General features: G+C 37.1%; 1 protein-coding gene across 1 annotated transcript in view; it reads right to left on the minus strand.

Moving 5' to 3' along the window:
- The window catches only part of LOC124279525 (protein YIPF4-like), a 191,167-nt gene that overhangs the window by 49,019 nt on the left and 120,313 nt on the right, over positions 1 to 21,835 (minus strand). Inside the window, exon 4 of the mRNA XM_046715350.1 lies at positions 6,154 to 6,231. Within this exon, the coding sequence (XP_046571306.1) occupies positions 6,154 to 6,231 (78 nt within the window). The remainder of the gene's footprint in view (positions 1 to 6,153; positions 6,232 to 21,835) is intronic.

The following is a 21,835-nucleotide window of genomic DNA, read 5'->3' on the forward strand; positions in this document are numbered from 1 at the left end:
ATACATGTATTAAGATGGGGGTATGACTCATTTCGGATGACAAAGGACATTATTTTGGTGGGAGGAACCAAAGTTATTACTGATACAATTAAGCTTGTTGTCTTGAGAGTGTTGTGCGATTCTGATAACCACCATAGACAAGAGAAGTTCTCTATGCATATTGAGAAACTGGGTTCAGAAGACATGGGATTCATAGAGTCATGAGTTGGTAGGGAATACTATTAAGTTCTTCTAGGTATTTGTGAATTTGTCTTTCTTATAAAACAAGAAGACAAAGTCATCAATATCCCCCGAAATGGCTAAATACTCTTCATGATTATGTCTACGAGTTATGATTATGTCAAATATTTAGGTGTGTATATAGAAAAGTGGAAGGAGAGTATTGAAAGGTTTTTAAAGTTCTGCTCAAGAAAGGAGCACTATCACCAATTTCAGTCAAACTTGTTGCCATGGAAATGCCAAAAATATTTTATTCAGAATTCCAAAACTACCAAAAGGCACCAGTACACCACCAGACCAATCTATGTGCCAAGTTTGGTGAAGAAACATTGAACGGTTTTAGAGTTCTGCTCCGGAAAAGAGCACTAATACAATTTCAGGCTAAGTCAAACTTGTTGCCATGGAAATGCCAAAATATTTTATTCAGAATTCCCAAACTGCCAAAAGGCACCAGTACACCACCAGATCTATCTATGTGCCAAGTTTGGTGAAAAAATAGTGAACGGTTTTAGAGTTCTGCTCCGGAAAAGAGCACTACCACAATTTCAGGCTAAGTCAAACTTGTTGCTATGGAAACGCCAAAAATATTTTATTCAGAATTCCAAAACTACCAAAAGGCACCAGTACACCACCAGATCTATCTATGTGCCAAGTTTGGTGAAGAAATATTGAACGGTTTTAGAGTTCTGCTCCGGAAAAGACAAAGGTGCACGCACGGACGGACGGACGGACTGACTGACGGACGCACAGATGGAGTCCATTTTAATACCCCCCGTAAAACGCGTTGCGGGGGATAATAAGGCAAGACAGGAGAAACATCTGAGGACCATTGTGTGCATCACATTAAAAATATATGGACTTGAACAACAAAACAGACTGATCATTGAATCCAAGTTACAAGCAACATCATCCCCAGACCATACAAGCGACCAAGCCGAAAGGTATATCAATTGAATGTACATTACAAAGCAGCTGAACAAGCTACTGTAATAAACTGAGATATGGAGATAGGACTTTCATTGACAAGGTTTTCTGCTGAAAGCATATATTTCTAAACTGGAAGCGATATGTGTACAAACTGTGAGGTCAAATAATAAACCAAAATTCACTATTGTCTGACTTCTAATGTAGTCAACATCTGCTTTCTCTTGCAGGAAGTAAAATAATCAAATAATTGTTGCAAACTCTAAACCCATGCCAAAACCAAGAAAGTTATGCTTCATAGTTTCTACGAGGGTAAGCAAGTGTTCTCACAAACAAGAAGCGATATATTCCCGAAAAATATGAACCAATAACATTATAACAAGGTGAGGTGAGGTGAAATTGGGTTTAACGTTGTGCTTGAGAATATTTCGCTCATATGACGACGTGCATGCGTGTGTATGTCCTTAACTCATTAAGCCCAAGAGACACTTCACTACTCAACACCGTACTGGAACCCCTCGCTGATTGCCCGGCTTGCTGTTGCGAGCTTATTAGTGCTATTCACACCTGATTTCCCCTGGCAGGTTTCAGGGATGACAGGAAACTGTGTTGTTGTACAAACAAGCTCTGATTGTTAAGTTAAAAGAAAGCAGGTGTGAATACATACCATGTATGGCAACATTTTATGTAATTTTATTGCAAGTTTCTATTGTAGACCTTTGGCGGCTTGTACATTTATGTTTTATCAACATATGTATGTATTCTTTGTATGTAAGAGATGAAACATACATAAACAAATTCTTTCTTTTATATCGTTGTGTGAGGTTTAATTTTACAAAATATCTATGACAATGACATACTGTAAGTTACATACATGCTTTATAATCTTCTATGATATTAGCGTTTTTGCCGATAGATTTCTACTGTATACTGAATATTTCAAGGAAAGTACTATTACGCTAGTCTGTGACTAACAAAGAGCACATTCATAACTTTGTTTCATCTAGATTTAATGCAAAAACATACGTTATCATACGAATATACATATAAAAATTGTATAATACAGATTCCTTGTATAGACATAAAACAAAGAGTCACGTGATAGGGCTGCCATCAAATTTCCCCAATAGAACACATGTATCTCAATCACTCAATATAGTGGCTGATCCTTTGTTGTCTATGACCAATCGTATCATGAGATACCTGTCACAGAGGAAGGGACAGGTGATGGGGCGTGGGCGAAATTTCTGAAGACCATGTTTGGTCACTCAACAGCTGGATAGAGATTGATTACCGGCTATACCGTTTGCCAGTCGATATGCTGGGTTTCGGCTTTAACAACTCAAGCTATCATGTAACAGTTTGTGTATTGTAAACATACATAATCGTAACAATCTATGGAATATACACATAAGACAAATAGGAGTAGATAGATCTCAGAGATCGAAAACACATTTTAGTGTGTTTCGATAAGTAAAACAAAGTGATTGAAATCCAACCATTGAGTAGAGATAGTATTTATTTTCATATAAATTTTATGCACACGGCCAGTACATAAAACATAATGGTTTGCTGTACATGTAAACATAATCTTCACCTTGATATGAATAAATATCCAAATTAAAGTACACATATTATAGAATTCAAAAAGTGACACGATACTGAACTATTATAATGTATAAACTTGCAGTTTAACCCCCCTAAATATTTTTGAAGATGGGCGTGCCTATATTTATACTGAATGTAAACGAGGTTCATAAGATTACAGATGTGCATGCATGCATAAATATTACAAAGAGGGGTGTGACTCCATAAAGCAGGTTGTCCAATGATATAACATCACATCTGTTTATTTTACACTTGTCACGGGACAAACCTTTCAACAAGGACGTAACTACACATGCATTCTACCGGAGGCTGTTATTTCAAGGTTGAAAGAGGTCTTCAATTATCTCATTACTGTAATATGATTGATTATACGTATGTGTATCGATACCGTAAATGATATACTATCAAGCTTTTATTGACGATGGATCAATAGAGACTGAGTCTTTGATACACGTGATAATTACACCGGATTTGATAATTACAGAGATCAAATAGAATTGTTTTACATAATGCTCATGTAAATTGCACAGAAAACTGACAGTGTTATAACGATATTTCTATAGTGCACATATCCAGGCAACTAGTGCTTGCTCAAGGCGCTGGTAACATTATCAACTTTAGAGTATGGAAAATAACTAGTTACAATTCAGTAAGCTTTAAATTAGTAAGTTAAATTATGTCTAATCTATTCGAGCTTGGATGTATAATTATTTGTGTTTATACATTATGTTTCATTATATGAAACATTACAACGTAATAATACCTAAAAAATAAATTCAAACTATTCTATTGTGTTTGAATTCTTTGTATGTCCTTGAAATTTTGCATATTGTTTCCTATTTATTCCTATATAATCTTCAGTAACCTCGAAACCATTACATCTAATTCAATCAATGTGCATAAGAAGTATTTTATTATCCATTCCCAATGAAGAGTACCAGACACTTACCTCTGTAAAAACATCATAATCCCCTTTCTCGCCGACATGTGTTCATTTGCCAAATGCTGTATAAGCCTATGATAATGATTAGCAATTGCTATCAAAACACTTTAAATACTTCTTCTGATTGACACTAAAGGTAGCATCCCTCGTAAGAAAAGCTAATATTTGCTCAGCCCTACTAAATTGGTTGAAATAATAGGTACAGTGCGATTTTTAAAAGTACGACACACATGTGCGTCTCTCGCTGAATAAGAGGTGCTTTCTGTTGACGGATATATGTGGCTCTCGCTGTGAGAAACTGCCAATTACCTGCCCCATAAACACGTCACTCGCTGTGAGGAGCTGATTAATTTGCCCCATATATGCGTCTCTCAGCTTTAATGAGTTAATGGATTAAGGATACTAAGGATATTCATAGTTAAACAAGAAAAAATTGTTTCCAGGGACACGGATGCCCCCGCTGCTATAGGAAGAGTTCACACATTCAGGGTCCCACTGAAGTACTTGAAAACACTAAAAACAATGTGTTGAGGGCTTAGATAACACAACCTATTATCATATAAAGATCAATAACTGAACAAAATTCACAAACAAGTTCAATAAACATCTATGCAACTATGAGATGCACACCTTTCGAGTCCCAATGAAACACATGTATAAGCTTAATCAATTCTGTTAAGCAGTTTTTGTGAACTGGATAGACTTAATCCCCTATTTCACTATCATCAGAGAGAAATTCAACAAAATGTATCTAAGTTCAAATGTCTCTAAACATACAAAAAAATTATAAAAGACAAAAACAAAATATGAGATGCACACTCTATAAAAGACATATGTAAGCTAAATGAGTTTTGTGCAGTGGTTTTTGAGGAGAAGTGGATAAAGTACACCCCCTGTTGTATGGGACGAACAGGATGAATAGAACAAAATTCAACTAAGTTCAAACATCTGTAGAAGTGACAAAATTAAGAAATTGGATGAACAAGGTATGAGATGCACACCTTTAGAGTCCCAATGAAACACACGTAGAAGCTCAATCAATTCTGTTGAGCAGCTTTTGTGGAGAAGTGGATAGACTTCATCCCCTATAACTATAACACTATATTCAGAGAGAAATTCAACAAAATTTATGTAAGTTCAAATGGCATTAAAATTGGAAAAATAAATAAAATACAAAATCAAAATATGAGATGCACACCTTTAGAGTCCCTCTAAAGCACATGTGTAATCTAAATGAATTCCATAAAGTAGTTTTTGAGCAGAAGTGGATAACGTACACCCCCTGTTGGATGGAACGAACAGGCTGAATAGAACAAAATTCAACTAAGTTCAAACATCAGTAAAAGTGACAAAATTAAGAAATTGCATAAAAAATTATGAAATGCACACCTTAAGAGTCCCTACAAAAGACATGTAGAATGTCATTCAATTCTGTTGAGCAGTTTTTGTGGAGAAGTGGATAGACTTCATCCCCTATTACACTATCATCATAGAGAAATTCAGCAAAATGTACATAAGTTCAAATGTCTCTAAACTTACAAAAAAAACAATAAAATACAAAAACAAAATATGAGATGCACACCATTAGCCACAGAGCGTTTTTTGAGGAGAAGTGGATAGAGAACATTCCCTGTTTCGGACGGACGGACGGACACGGAGGGTAACCCTATATGCCCCGTGCCATATATGGCGGGGCATAAAAATATATAGGTAACATGAATACACTATCTGTTTCAACATTCAAATTAAGTAAGGATATATTTTCTCAAACAGGAAGTGACATAACCTGGTAATATTTACAACATGAGTTAAAACTATTCTGTTTTCCGAGGTATAAATTGTAATAAAATAAGCATTTTCCAAACTCTACTTTGGCCCACCAGGCGTACATATTTCAATCACATAGAGCATGTTTTGGACATTATGGGTCACAGAATGTGCCAGAGATCCTCCAGTACAAAATCTTGCTGTATTGGAATAAACAATACATCAAGAATGAAATGCAATACCTCAACTTCAAATTCAACATCTGATACAGTCACAGAGTTGGAGGGTCAGGGATGTTATTGCAGGTGACGGAGGTTACACCAGACACTGACATTGTACTTGGTTATTGATACTTATGTGATTTCATGAAGACCTGTATGCCAGAATGTTCAAAATGATTGCACTTGTCAAGGTCATACAACCACAGTTATCAGCACTACAAAATGAAGCCATTGTTTTCACAAGTTTGCTTTTCTGAATAAACTGTAGGTTTTCATTCTTTTGCGGTATTTGCTATTTAATTATTCCTTGAGGGTCAGTTTATCCAGATAGTGAGTTAAATTGAGGTTTGGTTTCTTGGCTAAGATTAATGGTAACATATTGATGCTGTGAAATATATGGGATGTTGCAAGACTCTTTTTCCATGTGTATAATATTCTATTTCATGTGCTGTGTCTTTTGGTTTAACATACCTCGCCACCTAAAACTCTGGCAAGCAGGAAGATGACAAAAGATCCAAAGATCCATATTGTGAGAATCCATGAAACGACCTGAAACAAAGAATACAATGATTAATATATAGGACTGACTGTCATTGACCTTTACCTTGATATTTAGTTAACATCTTAAATGGGGACTGACTAGTCACTGACAATCAACATCATCAATCGATCAGTAATGGATAACTAAACAATTGCGAATGTTGACTGTCCCTTGAAAGCTTGTCATCATGTTTTACATATATGTTTCCATGTTAAATTAAGTTACCTTAGGTGTAAGTACCCTCTCTTACGGATACGTAAAAAATGGCTTCTTATCTGGTTTGCATTATCACTATTGCCTTGATGATGAAAGATTGGCAAAATCTTCTTTGTGGAGAGTCACCTTGGTGATGAGCAGTGATTAGGAAGCCAAGGAATAGGGGACCACAGTTATCAGTAAGAAATCTTTATATAATTTATAAGGGCCTAGATTTTCGAAGCTCTAGCGTTAAGATAGTTGTAAGTTAATGTTAATGTATGGCACTTACAAATATTTTAGCGCTAATAGTGCTTCGAAAACTAGGCCCTGGACATTATAAATTTGTAAGCTTGCATTTTCATTATAACTATGCTTATTTAAGTTGTAGTTATTGTATATTACCGAAGATAAGCCGAATTTTGAAGACCAAAAAGCAGCCTGTAGAAGGGGGTTGGCTTATCTACGGTAACGCATTCTTTAAAGTTTGTTTCTGGTGACCAGTATGAAAATGACAATGTATCATTTCACGTGAATTAACAAGAGAAAACGGCTTTGTCAGCAAAGACGTTTAATATTTGGATATATTTTCTTGTATCTGTTATACAACACATGTACAGTCATTGCTTGTTGACTATGTGCACATTATTAAGCTGAGCTCAAATTGATACAATCAATGTGGGTTCACTTTCAATGGATTGATTGCATATACTTTTCACTTGGTTTGGTGCTAGGGGTTTTCTTAGCACATATGACTGTAGTATCTTATAGGCTGCTAAGATGGACTATAATGATGAGCTAAATTGCACCATTAACTCATTAAGGCCGAGAGCCCCATATGTGCGACAAATTAATCAGCTCCTCACAATGAGTGACGCGTATATGCGTCAGGTAGTTAGCAGTTTCTCACAGCAAGAGCCGCATCAAAAGAAAGCATGTCTTATTCAGCGAGTGATGCACATGTACATCCTTACCTTTTTATCACAATATACCTATTATTTCAACACCAATTTAGAAGTACTGAGAAATGTTTAGCATTTCTTATGAGAGATGCTACCTTTTGTGTTTATCACAGGAAGGGTGTTGACCCGGGAAAGCGGAATTTCAATATTCCCTATTCCCGGTAAAGCGAAAACCAAAGTTGTGCTGGAAGTGCTGCGCAAGCAAATTGCTATGAAAACATTGGATTGCTGTACTTCTGATTAGCGCGCGCGGGAACCCAATATTCGATCTCTGAGCCTCTTAACTGAGATGAAGTTTCCTGTTACCTGAGTAAGCTGAGATGAGGCCTAACTGAATGGGAGTTGTTTCTTATAAATACAATAAATGAATAAGTCAGGCTCTGTTACATGTCTAACATAGATCAACACATTCTCTTCCCACAGAGGTTACTCCTGTCATATCTTCCTGCGTAACCTCTGTTCTAATACGGCCATATTTCCCGTTTCTCGTAAAATCCCCTAGCGGCAAAAGATCGCAACACGAATTATCTCCCTTCTTTCTATCCAATCAGAACACGTGTTACATCGACTTAGATTCAACTTAACTAACACAAGCAAATGTGGGGCCACAAATATCCCCCCATCTGCCGGTGACTTGTGTTGATGTTACACACAAGACGTTTAATGGCTAGCTTGTCCGTTGTCAACGAGGGCGATGGAGACGCCACTGATCCCCCATAACATGACTGAGTTCTGTCTAGAAGAAACGTTTGCGCATCGCGCAGAGGAAGTGGTTTAGTTTTCTCGAAGTACACGGAAATTACCGAGGCCATGCAAATGGTCACTTTTGAAACAACGTCGCTGATTGCACAACTAAATCTGATTGTCTCCAATCACGGTCTTGAACGCTCACACCACAAAAGGGCCGTATTAGAACAGAGGTTACGTAGGAAGATATGACAGGAGTAACCTCTGTGGGAAGAGAATGAGATCAACAGAGCTACAGATAACTTTTTGAGTCATTGAATTATGTACTCGCTTGTGTTCATCTCAATTGTGTATGCTAAATTTCCTTTGAGTAACCAAATAAATTATACCCACCTCACTCAAAGTCAATTGGGTATTTTGCCATTTTTCAGCATTTGTGAAAATAGAATAAAGTTTAAATGTTGGTTAACGTGTGTGTTATGTATATTTGATCTGTAATATGAGATAAAGATAAGAAAGACTGCAAGTTGCCAAGTTCATGAGCTGAATATAGAACCTCTCAAACAGACCGATCCAGTCCCGGCCGATAAGCCCCCGCCCACTTCGTTTTTGACGTTAGGGGGACAACCACGGACTAATCACAATGGCGTCACCGCCGGCGAAACGTACGTGATTGTGAACGTTGTCTATGAATTCTGCTTGTAGTACGTTGGTATCCGTCGTTTGTGAATGATATTTAAAGAGGAAAGTTATAAGTACTTTATTTTTAATATATTTTAGTTGACAGATTGTAATTGGCGAGTGAAAATGAGTTGCATGCTCCATGAAAAATCGTCTCGGCCAGCTGCTGAGTGTGGAATGTGTTTCCTTTCGAACCAAATAACATATCTGGCAAGTCACATCCGTCTAAGATATTAGCAGGGAAAGGGTAACAGAATTATGTTGTTTTGTTTTTTTTCAAAAATTCCCTTCGTAATATTACAAAAGCCGTGAACACAGCCACATATTCAAGTTGGAAATCATTTCGGTATCTAAAAAATAGATTGTCAAAACTGTGCGTGGCGCCTTTATTTATTTATACGTTGTTCAAATTTAGTTAAATCAATAATGTGAAAACATGGGTTTCTACCTTTTAATGAACTATGCAGAAAAATGTGTCCCGTCTACTACTTCGTCCACCTTATTTGTCTATATTTGTAAACAAATAAATCACTGGATATCCTATTTGATCTTATTTGGGAATCTGGAAAAAGGTTATTGGGCTTGTAAACAGTATGTTTGCATGGATGTATCTGGACATACCCAGAAGCAAATATTCAGCAGCTAATCTGCTAATTCTCAGTATAATTTCTCTCTTCAAAATCTGTACACCATCCTAAAATGACACTGAATATAAGGAAATCCATTTTTAAATCATCCTTTCCAATATATTTTTCTATGTGTACTTTGTTGTGGTATCATAATTTACAAACTTCCACAATACCGGGCTTCATGAACTGCCAGCATTTACGTACAGTTATGTCACACCACAATAACACAAAGAAGATCCAAGTCTTCACCTGTACACTGACCCATCTTCCAGAAATAGGAAACCTGTGATGCAAAATCTTTGAACAGGGGATCCACAGTTATCCAAACAATTAACTAGCATTGAAATAGAATGTTACACAAAATACAAATATACTGCTTTTTCTTCATAGATATTTAACTGCTAACTACTAATGTAAATAAGGTGTAAAGAATATATCCTAAGTTCAAAGCTTTTCGTCAATAAAATTACATATTGTCATTATTACTTCTTAAACAATGATAATCTTTGTTTTATTAGATCTGAGACCATATCCCTAAGGGACATAATACTAATTTTGATATATTTCCTTTTCTGAGATACTTACTAGTGTCATCAAAATTATATTTAAGTTGTTTCTAAATTGTTCTGAGATACTTACTAGTGTCATCAAAATTATATTTAAGTTGTTTCTAAATTGGTAACAAAATAAAAGTTTAGGAAAACACACATGAAAATGTCCTGAAGCTTTCAACTCCTTCAAACCAGTATGCAATTTAATATGAAGCTCATTTTCCAAATAACCATCAACAAACCTTGAACAATTTGTCCAAAACCAACATCTTAATAAACACTACTTTGGCTCAAATGTCTTCAAATAATGGTAACCTCCTCAAAAGCTGATGATTTCTAAGAAGTTTTACATCAAATCTGGGATAAATATATGTTTCAATATTCATTCCAGTTACATGACAAGTCAACTGAAAATTTTGTAAGTTATTCTGTTCCAAGACTGAATAATGACTGAGCAGGGTGTGACCTTTATTTTTTTTCAAACTTTCTGGATGTTGAAATTTATTATCGTGAGCTTGATACTAGTAATCATTTTCAGAATAATCCTTTTAGTAAATATATTATTTAAAAAATCCAAAGATATCTTACAGCAGGAGCCAACAAACTAAGTTAATTAGTAGCAAGTGATTGTTCTGCCAGGGTACGTATTTAGTGTTTGTTTGCCTAGCTCTGCCTTAAAATCACATGAAACTGATATGTCAGTCAATTAAGTAGTTATTTATAATTAATTATGTTATTATTTATTTTATTACCTTTCCACGTTTACTTAAGGACGCAAGATTCTAAAAACATACCTTGCTATCATTTCCAGTGAATTATAATTAAAATGACAGTTATGCTATTACTCCTAAAATGTACCAGTGCGCCTCCCCTACATGTTAAAAAAATTATGTTGTAACAAAAATTCAAAAGAAATAATGTTCTCATAGTTAAGAAATACACTTTTATTTCACTCAGTCCAATATTCCAGAAAGTCACTATTCTTCTCACATAGTTTTCGTCTCTGATCCACATGGAGGAACGTAATTCAATTCAAGGTCCCATCTCTTTATAGAAATTCTGAAATATTTATGGCATGGTTTTATAGACACTCATTTGAATTAATTTTGTTATTTGGATGTTGCCTGATAGACAACTGCTGACACTGACTATGTTTCCTTTTGAATAAAAAAAATATTATTCCTGGAATATTTTGCACTAATAACAGATACTGTACTGTAGGCTTTCAGATTGTGTTTTCGAAATTTTAAAACATCCTATAATGTGTGACAAATTTACAAATATCTAAGGGCGATGGTAACAACATCCACCACATTGTTCTTTAATGTAACAAGTTATGCTATTTCGATCGACCGTAATTGAAATCAGATCGCTGTCAGATTTGTCTCATTTCAGCTTTATGGTGTACCAACTCAATGCCCAGTATTGACAAAACACGTTAAGCAAAAACAATTTTGTAGTTACAAGAATTGCCCGTGTTTATAACACTTGCAAAGTCTTAAACTGCTATTCGTTGTCATCTATTGGTAATGATTTTACACATGTGCGAAAGTGTGTAAATTCGTGCAAATTCTCACCCTCAAGCAGACGTAGGTTTCGTGAGCGATGGTGCAGGCATTTCATTGATCGTGAGGCATATCACGCTCCTTGATCCGCCTCAAATGTTTTGTCTTGATCGTAATGGTTGTGTTAAAGGTACACATCAAATCGCAGCAATATGTAACAGATATAGCGAGTGTGAATGGCATAATACGAAGCACATCGCTTCCGAGGCATCGTTTGACCCCGGAAATAAGTCTGACAAATCCACAAAGTGCGCCCGGCCTGCTGATTGGCCAAAATTGACACATGCGCCAGTTTTGATTGACAGACTGGATCGGTCTACTTACCTCAGTTACAGAGTGGCTTAACCTGTCAGGCGGCGTTTATTGCTTACTCACAGGAAATCCCTATCTGTGCGATATACTAGTACACAGTAATCCGTTTACTCCCGGAAGAGGTGAAAAACACATCAGTCTTATGTTCCGAATTCTGACGATTTGACGAATTAACTTATACTGTATATGAAGCTCTTTGTGATTTCAAACAAGCCGGGTTGTTGTGAATGAGATGATTGAGTGTTAGTGACTATTCGCTTCATGATGTACTGGTGAATAAAATCTTAATGAATAAATAAAATACTGCTGTATTATTTCTTTCCGAGTCGTTTCACGGTAATCTGTTTTGTATCAAACCATGTCATGTGACCAATTTCCATGGCGGCCACAACACACATTGCTGTTTTCGCTAATTCGGCAATGGGATTTGGCTCATTATTTAATTATGTTTTGGGAAATCCATTACAGCGACAGTTAAGTATGATCAGTCGTCATTTTAAGATTCCCGTTGATTTCTGTCTTCAAACGTGATGTGTTATGGTAACAACTCAGGGGCGAGCGTGGCTAGACTGAATGAATGACAGGTTTATTCGCGGTGTATAAATTTTCGCGCTAAAATGTTTTGCGCGAAAAGCGCGAAAATAAAACCTGCGCGAAATATAATACGTTTACAGTATTCTATCTTTCCTCAGTAACCTTCATCTGTAGCTAGCGCATGGGTCTGCTTACTTCAAATTCTAGTAAGTTTGCTGAATGTTACAGTACACAAGCTAAGATTTTACATATTTGTGTGTATGCATGTTAGATCAAATTTATTGAGAATTTACAAAAACTCAAGCGTACTTGTTCGCAATAGACTAGAAAGGAATTGAGTTTTCACATAAATGTTTGCATAATTTACGCAGCTTATCTGTACCTCTGTGATCAAACAATTAAGGTAATTAAAGATTAAATATTTTAGTTTTGAAGCCTGATAACTGAGATTGAAATGCCCTATATAAAGAACTCTGTGTATTTTACTTTATCAAAATGGCAAATGTGCAGATCAGAGGTACGTCTATTGACATACTGTGTGGGGGCCAGCACTTGTTCTATGACAAGTTTAAGTATCGCTGTAGGAAAACCCTCCAAGAAAAGAACTACACTGTTCACGTCGCTGACCTGATCCACCTTCAGTGATCCACCTCCACATGATCCATCAATGTGACTTATCGGTGAACAGTCTATGACTCAAACTTTTGGTGTTATTTATTTATTAAATTTCTACCATGACTACGGTATCAGACAATGACTCACATTTCTTTGCTTTTCTTGTGTATTGAGAGTCCCGGGAATGCTAAATTAGTGTTCACTTTAGCTTGAAGTGAGTGAGTGAGTGAGTGAATATCTAACGTCACATTGGCAATGTTTCAGCCATATCCTGATGAGAACAATTTTGACGTTTGTAAAGAATATGCATATTTTATAAAACCTGTCGCCAAAGGACAGTAAAACAACCAGATTATCACAGTTCGAATTAAAACTAGCATGTGAAGTTAAAACTAATAGCACTATATCAAGATCACATATTAATGTGGTTTAACTGTATGTGCGAGGTGTTAGTGTGGTTGAACTGTATTTGGGGGCTGCCTAGTATAGGAGTGTGTGGAAAGCGTGCAAGTATTGCAAGATGAGTGAGAATGACGGGGTAAGCACGTTAAGCGTGCAGGTTTTCGTGTAAGGAGAAGGGTAGCGAGTATTCAGCGATGGCCTCGACCAAATGACCAGCCAGTACATCGTCAGGAAGACTGACCTGATGAGGATCTGAGGTAGCGTGACCTTAATTCGGTGATCAGATAGATCAATGTGACTTTTGATCAAGTGTGACCCTTTGCATTGGATTTTATCACCTTGGACCGAGACCAGCGTGACCTATATCCAGATCAAGTGCCTGTGATCCAAGAGCGTGCGCTAACTCTTGGAGAGGACTTTTGATTTTTGCAATGTGGCAGATTGTGAACTTGGCGTATGTCTCATAAAACCCGCAATATTGAATATGTAAACTGTGGTTGGTATATATGTATTTATCTTACCTCACACATAAATGTCACTTTCTGATTGGCTGAGCGTTCTATTATTTTCAATGTACCCCGCTTAGAATCAAGTAACATTTCAATGTACTTTATCTCGAATTACATTGAATCACATAATGATGTTACCGATGTTTTTCAAATGCAAATCGATGGAAGGGAGATAACTCTAAATCTGTTTTTCTTGCCAGCAAAATCTAGCGATGGCTACAAAAAGATTTGTACCCGTGCTTGAAAACAATTCAAACTTAACATAAGGTGTTCGGTAAGATAAATACATTGTTCACTGGTCCCTCAGGGCCCATGGGTACATCAACCCATGCCCACCCTCGTAACCAGTGAACAATTTATAATGTTATATTTTTGGGGGGTATGAATGTTTGCCAGTGGTGTGTCTGTGGTTTGGTGTGGTTGTTGGTGATGTATAGTTGAAGATTCGAAAGAGTGATTTGGGGGAATGCTTATTTTATTTCCTTTTTGCATAATTCTGTAATAAATTATATTCATTACATTTTTGCCTTGTATTATTCATCTCATGTTGTGACACACTATTTGGACAATACATAATCTAAAAACAGGCTATAGATCGCCAACAAGTGAAGGTAGATCACCATACTTGGGACCATGGGGACTACAGTACTTGTGCTATCTGCATGGACCTTAGCTGCATTTACATCATCTCTTCAGCCGCTGGCGATTGTAGGAAAATTAAGCCGAAATGTAAAATAACCAAAATACTACGTTTAAAAAATCTGGTAAGTTAAAATGTTACTTTGAAAGTTTTGGGACAATACTTTTACGATACTTTAACCCCGTTTGAGGATACAGCCACTAACAATTGCAGTTGCTAATTAGGGCTCCTTGCCTCAAGGCAGGAGACCTATTGTAATCGTTCGGATTATTATTATTATTATTATTATTTATTATTCCGCCGATTTTTGTACCAAACATAACTCCTAACCCAAAGCTCCGAATCGCTTACAAAAAATCACACAGATGCGCACCGAGGTGTAGATATTCCCCTTAAAAATCTCTAGGCTCTTGGCACAATAGCAAAGGGGAGATAATTCAAAACTAATTCCAAAATTTCAACGTTTGACAGCAAATATCTCAAGAACTAATCGTTCCAACACTTCCAAATTTCTTGTACAGATGCACAAACCTACCGTTTGGCAGTTATTTTTGTTTTCAGTTTTTGGCCATGTTTTTCAGCAGTTTTCTGAGTAGTTCGCTCCTAAAATGTGCAAATTCTGCACAAAAAGTGCCAGTATCGTACATGATGTCTTGGTGATTGCAGAACACTAATTGTTTTGACCGTAGACCCAAGAACAACTGAGATACAGCTCATCGTTGCCTGCAACTATATTAATACTTTTGTTTCTTTTCTGACTGTTGTCCTCCGCCGTGATATTGCAGGAATGACTAACGGGGTCGGGTGGTCAGGTTCGCTAACTGGGTTGACACGTCATTGTATCCCTACTGCGTAGATTGATGTTCATGCTGTTGACCCCTTGGATGTGCCTTCGATGGCCGCCATATTGAGTGCTACTTCCGGGCCAAAGTCCTCTTCAAAGACTTTCAGACTTCTTCACGGGTTTTTCAAAAGCAAACTTACCAGGGAAAAGTCTGGAACAAGCTGGTTTAGATGTTGTCTGTTGTTGTTGTACATTTTCTGTTCTTAGTCATATGTCAAAAGTCACATGGTTTGGCGGCCATATTGGATTGAAAAAGAATGCAACAATGCGATATGTTATCAGAACGGCATAAAACAGCATATATCTCCGTCGGTACCGACCCAGTAGCGTTCATATTTGGTATGTGTCTCTGCCATGAGATTCCGATCATTTTCGATCGTTGTTCCAAGGGGATATTTCCCGCCGTTTAGCTGCCATCTTGGATTTAAACCTATTTTCTTCAGATTGCCATAGCAACGTAAGTTGAAAAGCGAATGACTTGACATTTACTACATTAGTAGGCACAATCAATGGGAAGCTTTCTGCAAAATATCAGTTTTGTAAGTCAAATAGTTCCGGGAGAAAATGGGGGGAAAATAGCTTGACGGACAGACGTCAGGATCAGTTTTGCCAAGTTTGACCATTCCATACGATACACTAGGTCTGGGCAAAGCAGAAACACCAATTCCTTGTAGCCCAGAAGCAATAACAGCGGCGTCTTAGCTCGTCAAAAAAATTGCTTTTTCTTGTGACGGACCGGTCAAATGACCTTGACCCCTGTGACCTTGTTGACCTTGACCATCAGAAAGTGTTTTGGGCTGACTACCATGTCAAGGGGTTAAAACCCCGAAAAACTCAAAAATAAGCGACTTTTATTAGGGCTCCTTGCCTCAAGGCAGGAGACCTATTGTAATCGTTCGGATTATTATTATTAGGGCTCCTTGCCAAAAGGCAGGAGACCTATTGTAACCATTCGTGTTTTTATTATTATTATTATTATTTATTATTCCGCCGGATTTTGTACCAGAGCTACAGAGAGCACCGCTGGACAGATTAGCTTGAAAAAATTCACCCAGATGCCCACCGAGGTGTAGATATTCCATATTAAAATCTCAAGGCTGTAGGCCCAATAGCAAAGGGCAGATAATTGAAAATTAATTCAAAATCTCAATTTCAAATGCAAATATCTCCAAAACTAATGCTCCAATGTTTGCCAAAGTTTTGAGCAGATGCGCAATCAAAATGCCTACAATTTCGCCTGGACGGCTCAAGTCGCTAAAATGCACCATTTGGACTCTATGTTGGATTGAAGTTTTTGTTGATGTTTTTCAGCAAAATGCTGACTACTTTCCTCCCAAAATGTGCTGCAATGAAACTACAAGAGCTATGGCTTTCAAATTTTGCATACTTTGTGTCTATGCATGTTCCTACACAGTAGCATCGTCAAATGTGCCTATGTTTATATGATGGCCGCAATATTGGACGCTACTTTTGGGCAAAAGTTGTCTTCAAAAACTTCCACGGGCTTCTTTGCCATTTTGGGCCAAACCAAACTTAGTACATACAACACTTTAAACGCTTGTTCTGAAGTGGCTGTTGGTTGTTGAACATTTTCTGTTCTTGGTCCTATGTCAAAAGTCACTGCAAGCACCACAGCGTTCAACATTATCCGTGTGAATACAACGTATGGGAGCTAAAAGGAAAACAAACTATTTGAGACGAGCCCCAAATGAAAGAAAAAGAGTGCCAAACAAACTCACCCACAACTCGAGGCACACCACACCCAAAATCACGCAAACAGACTGTTAACAACGTACCAGTCATCATAAATAATACTTACACTCAAAACCCAAAAGTTTGGACAGATTTAATAAAATAGGGACTTCTTTATATCACCGACGGCCCAGGGATACATTGCTGAATGTGTCATAAGTTTCTCCCACATTTACGACACGGCAGATTACCCGCGCAAAGCATGCGACAGTCTGAAGAAAAGCGCGGGGACGATTATGGCCGCTCCTTCAAGCAGGTACTCGCGCTGTTTGTTATCGATTCCCCACAGACGCAGGCAAGTTGTGCACGTTTATTCACCGTGACAGCATGGATAGTACTGGAAAACTAATAGGAAAGTATGCAGTCACATGTTCATAACATCTACATCTATATCTACATCTCAACATGTGCATGGGATGCCTTGGCGACACTTTGCCGGCTTAATTTCTCCCTCATGATATGTCCTATCAAGAGACTACCACTGCAAAGCGTGGTTCACGGGCAGATATGGGAGACGATGTCAATTTCAATTGACAATGACGAGAGCTGTCCAACGTTGATATGCGGCCAAGCTGGTGTTGTTGAACTTTCTATTTTTTCACAAATATGTCTGTTATGCTCTAAAAATATATACATAACTGAATGTATGTCCCTCCAAACCATTGGTGGAAATAAAGAACATTCATTCATTCATTCATAAAGGAATTGAGTATTAGAGAGAACACTATATGCTATGATATATGACCACCCTCATTGTGGCACAAGAGTTGTGTTTACTGACAGTTAAATGTGAATCACGACTTGTCACCTACATGTAACGGCATTTAATGCAGACCAAGAGTATAACAATGTAATTTTTGGCACAGAGGTAATACCAATGTTAATAATAATAAGTAGATCTATTAGGTGCCAAAAAACCCATAGCGCTACACAAAATTAAAATACAGTGCAGTAGAGGTGGTAAAAGTTGTAGCTGTGGTCTAAGGGGGGTAGCTCTGGTTTAGCTGAAGTAAGCGCTTAGTAAAATATTTCAACAACGACCAGGCGCCGGCTTTGCAATGCCCGAAGAGTAATACGCTTTTGCTAACAATTCGGTGCTGTTTGCATGGATTTTAAAACTTCATAGGTGACCTGTATCAAGTTTAGGTGTATTTCCAGTATATATACCTGCTCTCGATTCACAAATTCAGTTGCAACAGCCCGGGTGTAAGAGTGTAATGGATACTGATACAAAACTACTGAAGTACCTTAACTGCTGTGTAATCACAAGTTCACTTGCGTGAGTGTGACTGAGTGAGTGAGTTTAGTTTTACGCGACACATGCAGCAATATTCAAGCTGTATGTCCGCGGTCTGTAAATAATCGAGTCTGGACCAGACAATCCAGTGATTATCAGCATGAACATTGATCTGCGCAATTGGGAACCGATGACATGTGTCAACTAAGCTCAGCGTGAGAGAAACAGTGTTGTGGATATTGGTACATGCTACACAAATACAGAGTACGGGTGCTTTGTGTCACATTTCAACTTGGCTGTTGTTGATATTTAAATGGAAATGGTATCTACACTCACCCGAAAATAAACACCATAAACAACCACATTTTCAGTAAAAAGAAATAAATTATTAGCAATTGAACGTGCATTATTCTTTTTCCTTCGAATCTCTAATCAAGCCAACAGCTGTTTCCAAAGCCATAAGTGCAATTACCCATACCATACAACACAATCCTTTGTTTCTAACCCTTCAAACATAAGAATTCAAAGTTTACTACTGAAGTATTTCTCATTACTGAGAGTGATATGATCCATATCAGCTATAGCCTTTACTGCTTTCGACATCTGCATGACAGGTACCAAATGGCTAGAAATTATCCAAGCCAAGGAGCCCTCAACGTTGCTCGCAACTTTAATTTATACTATCATTTTTATAAGATGATGAAAGTTATCTATTTACAAAACATATTGTTCACAATTTATCTAATAATTTTATTTCTTTTAAAAAACCAAGTACTAAATGATAATTTAAATTATAAAAAAAAATAATCCTTAATTGTCTTTACACTGAAATATTCACCCATCACATTGTTTACAAAGTCCTTGTCACTTTTGCTGCTCATAGTTCAAAATATTATACGGCACAGTAACTTCTTAATTCACTTACTATGTAGTGTATATGACATATTGTGTAACTCTGTATATATGTGTATACATGAACTCTTCCACAACAATGATCTATGTATTAGTAATAAGCTGAATAAATAGACAGACAGACAGACAGACAAATAGTTTATTAAAGTGTCACGTGAACAATTACATGAAATAAAATACACAACAGACGCTGTAAAATATCGTTCACTCAGCCAATAAGGCTTATGAGACACTATAAACAAGTTAAAAACTATGTACATTTCGTTTTAGAGTAAGGTATAAGACGTAGTTAAAATGGATAATAATTTTTACAGGAATAGGAGTCGTCTTCTAAACATGTAATTCACAGTAGTTGATAAAATTAGCGGGTCTGACGACATTTAAATACTTAATAAATGCACATAGTTATCATAATTAAAATCTCCATTAATACAAGAGTCATCAGAAGATGACAAATCCCCCGGCCCCCATAAATTTGAAAGAACAAATCAACTGACAGTTACTTAAAGTCCAACTTATAATTAATTTTATTGGACTAGGTCCAAATTGTTTCCATGGAAATCATGAAAAATCAAAATGCCAAAAATCTGCAAATAGCAACAGGCAATACTTCAAGATCTGTTTGATACATCTGTCAAGTCTTGTAGAAAGATATTGAACGGTTTCTGAGTTGTGCGCTGGAAACAAAGCTCACCCCTCTCTTTTGAGACTATGTCCGAAACGTTTCCATGGAAACCAAGAAAAATAAAAATGACAAAAATCTGTAAATAGCAAAAGACACCACTTTAGAATCTACCTCACATATCTGTCAAGTTTTGCTGAAAGATATTAAAAAGATATTTTTGAGTTGTGCTCCGGAAACGAAGCCCACCCATCCCTTTTGAGACTATAGTTTGGCATGAAATGCATGTGGACCCGTTTTTTTGTAAATATCTCTTCATCCAATGATCCAATCGATCTCAAACTGTGCAAGTGGATGTTTTGTCAGACAACCTAATCACACTGTAAATCACCGATTTTATGCATTTGTATTAAAGAATCTGTCTATGTAACTGTCAACAAAATAAACAGCAGAACGCAGATGGCTTGCAGAGGGAGGGAGCCAATGACCTGTAACAGCGGCAGTGTTGGGTCATAAAGGTCAACGTTCGTCAATGTAGGTCAGCTATGCACGTGACAGGTATGAAGAGGTGTCACAGGTCGTGAATAGGGTAAGGTGGGTGCCAACTGTTAACCATCATACGGAGTTTGTTTCTTTGAGTTGTTCAACATTAACCACAAAACCCATTAGTGAGAATTATTCTGTAGGTTAAAATCTTTAAATTTGTAATGTTAATGTCATATTATGTTTATGCAGTACCTAAGTGGAAATGCATTTAAAGAACACAGAAAGTATATTTACACTAAATCATTAATCGGAACACCTATGGTTAGAAATTCAACAACTGTTAAAGCCCCGTTCCCTTGGACACAAGCACACACAATCATGCACACTCATTGAAGAACGGATAGTATGAAGACAAAAGTGTTATGTTTTGATGTTCACATTCCAAATTAAGCAATGCATTTCTAATAGCTTTAAGCATATAGATAGTTAATATTTATATTTTCATGATAATTTTATGTGAAATGAGTGTTTCATGTTACACTATAAGTCATTGGAATTAGTCAGTGCTGTCATTGTTAAAAGAAGTTATATTTCTTTGAGTATATCTGGCTGGATACTATTATTATCTGTAATATAATAACAGAATTAAACTTCATCAAGTTCACTCCATTCTTCCACAGAGGAGTCATCAGTGTCCAGACGAATGACAACTGGATTAACTGTTTGCTCCTTCAAGCCATCTTTGAGCCAGTACTCTTTCTCCACCTTCTTGACATGTTCAACACATGCATGCCAGCGTGCAATGTCAATGTCACATATAGCAGTGTTGACAATGTGCTTGACATCATTCAACTTGAATGACTGATTTTTCCGGGCCACTGTACTTTTAAGGTCTCCCCAGATAAGTTCGACTGGGTTGAGATCACAGTGGTACGGTGGTAATCTCAAGACCTTATGGCCGTGTTGGCTTAGCATGTTGTCAATGTTATATGTGGGTGGAGGTTTGTTAGGTTTAATCAAAGAGTACAACTGTGGTTTAGTGGCCTTAATTGAATATTGTTATTTGTTAGCCATTGCTGCATATCTGACTTCTTTGTATTGGAAGTTGGCCACCTAGTGTTTGGATCTCGAACACTGTGATAGGGAGCATTGTCCATGACAACAAGACTTTTGTAAGGCAGAGCTGGCAACAATTGTTCCTCAACATACTGTGTGAAAACCGTTGAGTTCATTTCTGTATGATAGTCCCTACCAACTGTGCTCTTTGACAGAAATACCAGATCACACCCAGGTAGGAATCCATGGTGGGAACCAGCATGAAGAACGATTAAATTCACCTTTGCCTGTTGGTATTTTCCTACCATCACTGGGATCAGTGGGTAGCCACTGTCTGGCAGCAGTATGGTATGCATTGACCCAGGTCTCATCCAGATATATAGGTTCGAACCCATCCTCTCTTGCCTGCTTAATTCCTCTC

This window comes from Haliotis rubra, unplaced genomic scaffold (assembly GCF_003918875.1).
Source record: "Haliotis rubra isolate DU_JTF1 unplaced genomic scaffold, ASM391887v1 Scf251, whole genome shotgun sequence".
NCBI lineage: Eukaryota > Metazoa > Mollusca > Gastropoda > Lepetellida > Haliotidae > Haliotis > Haliotis rubra.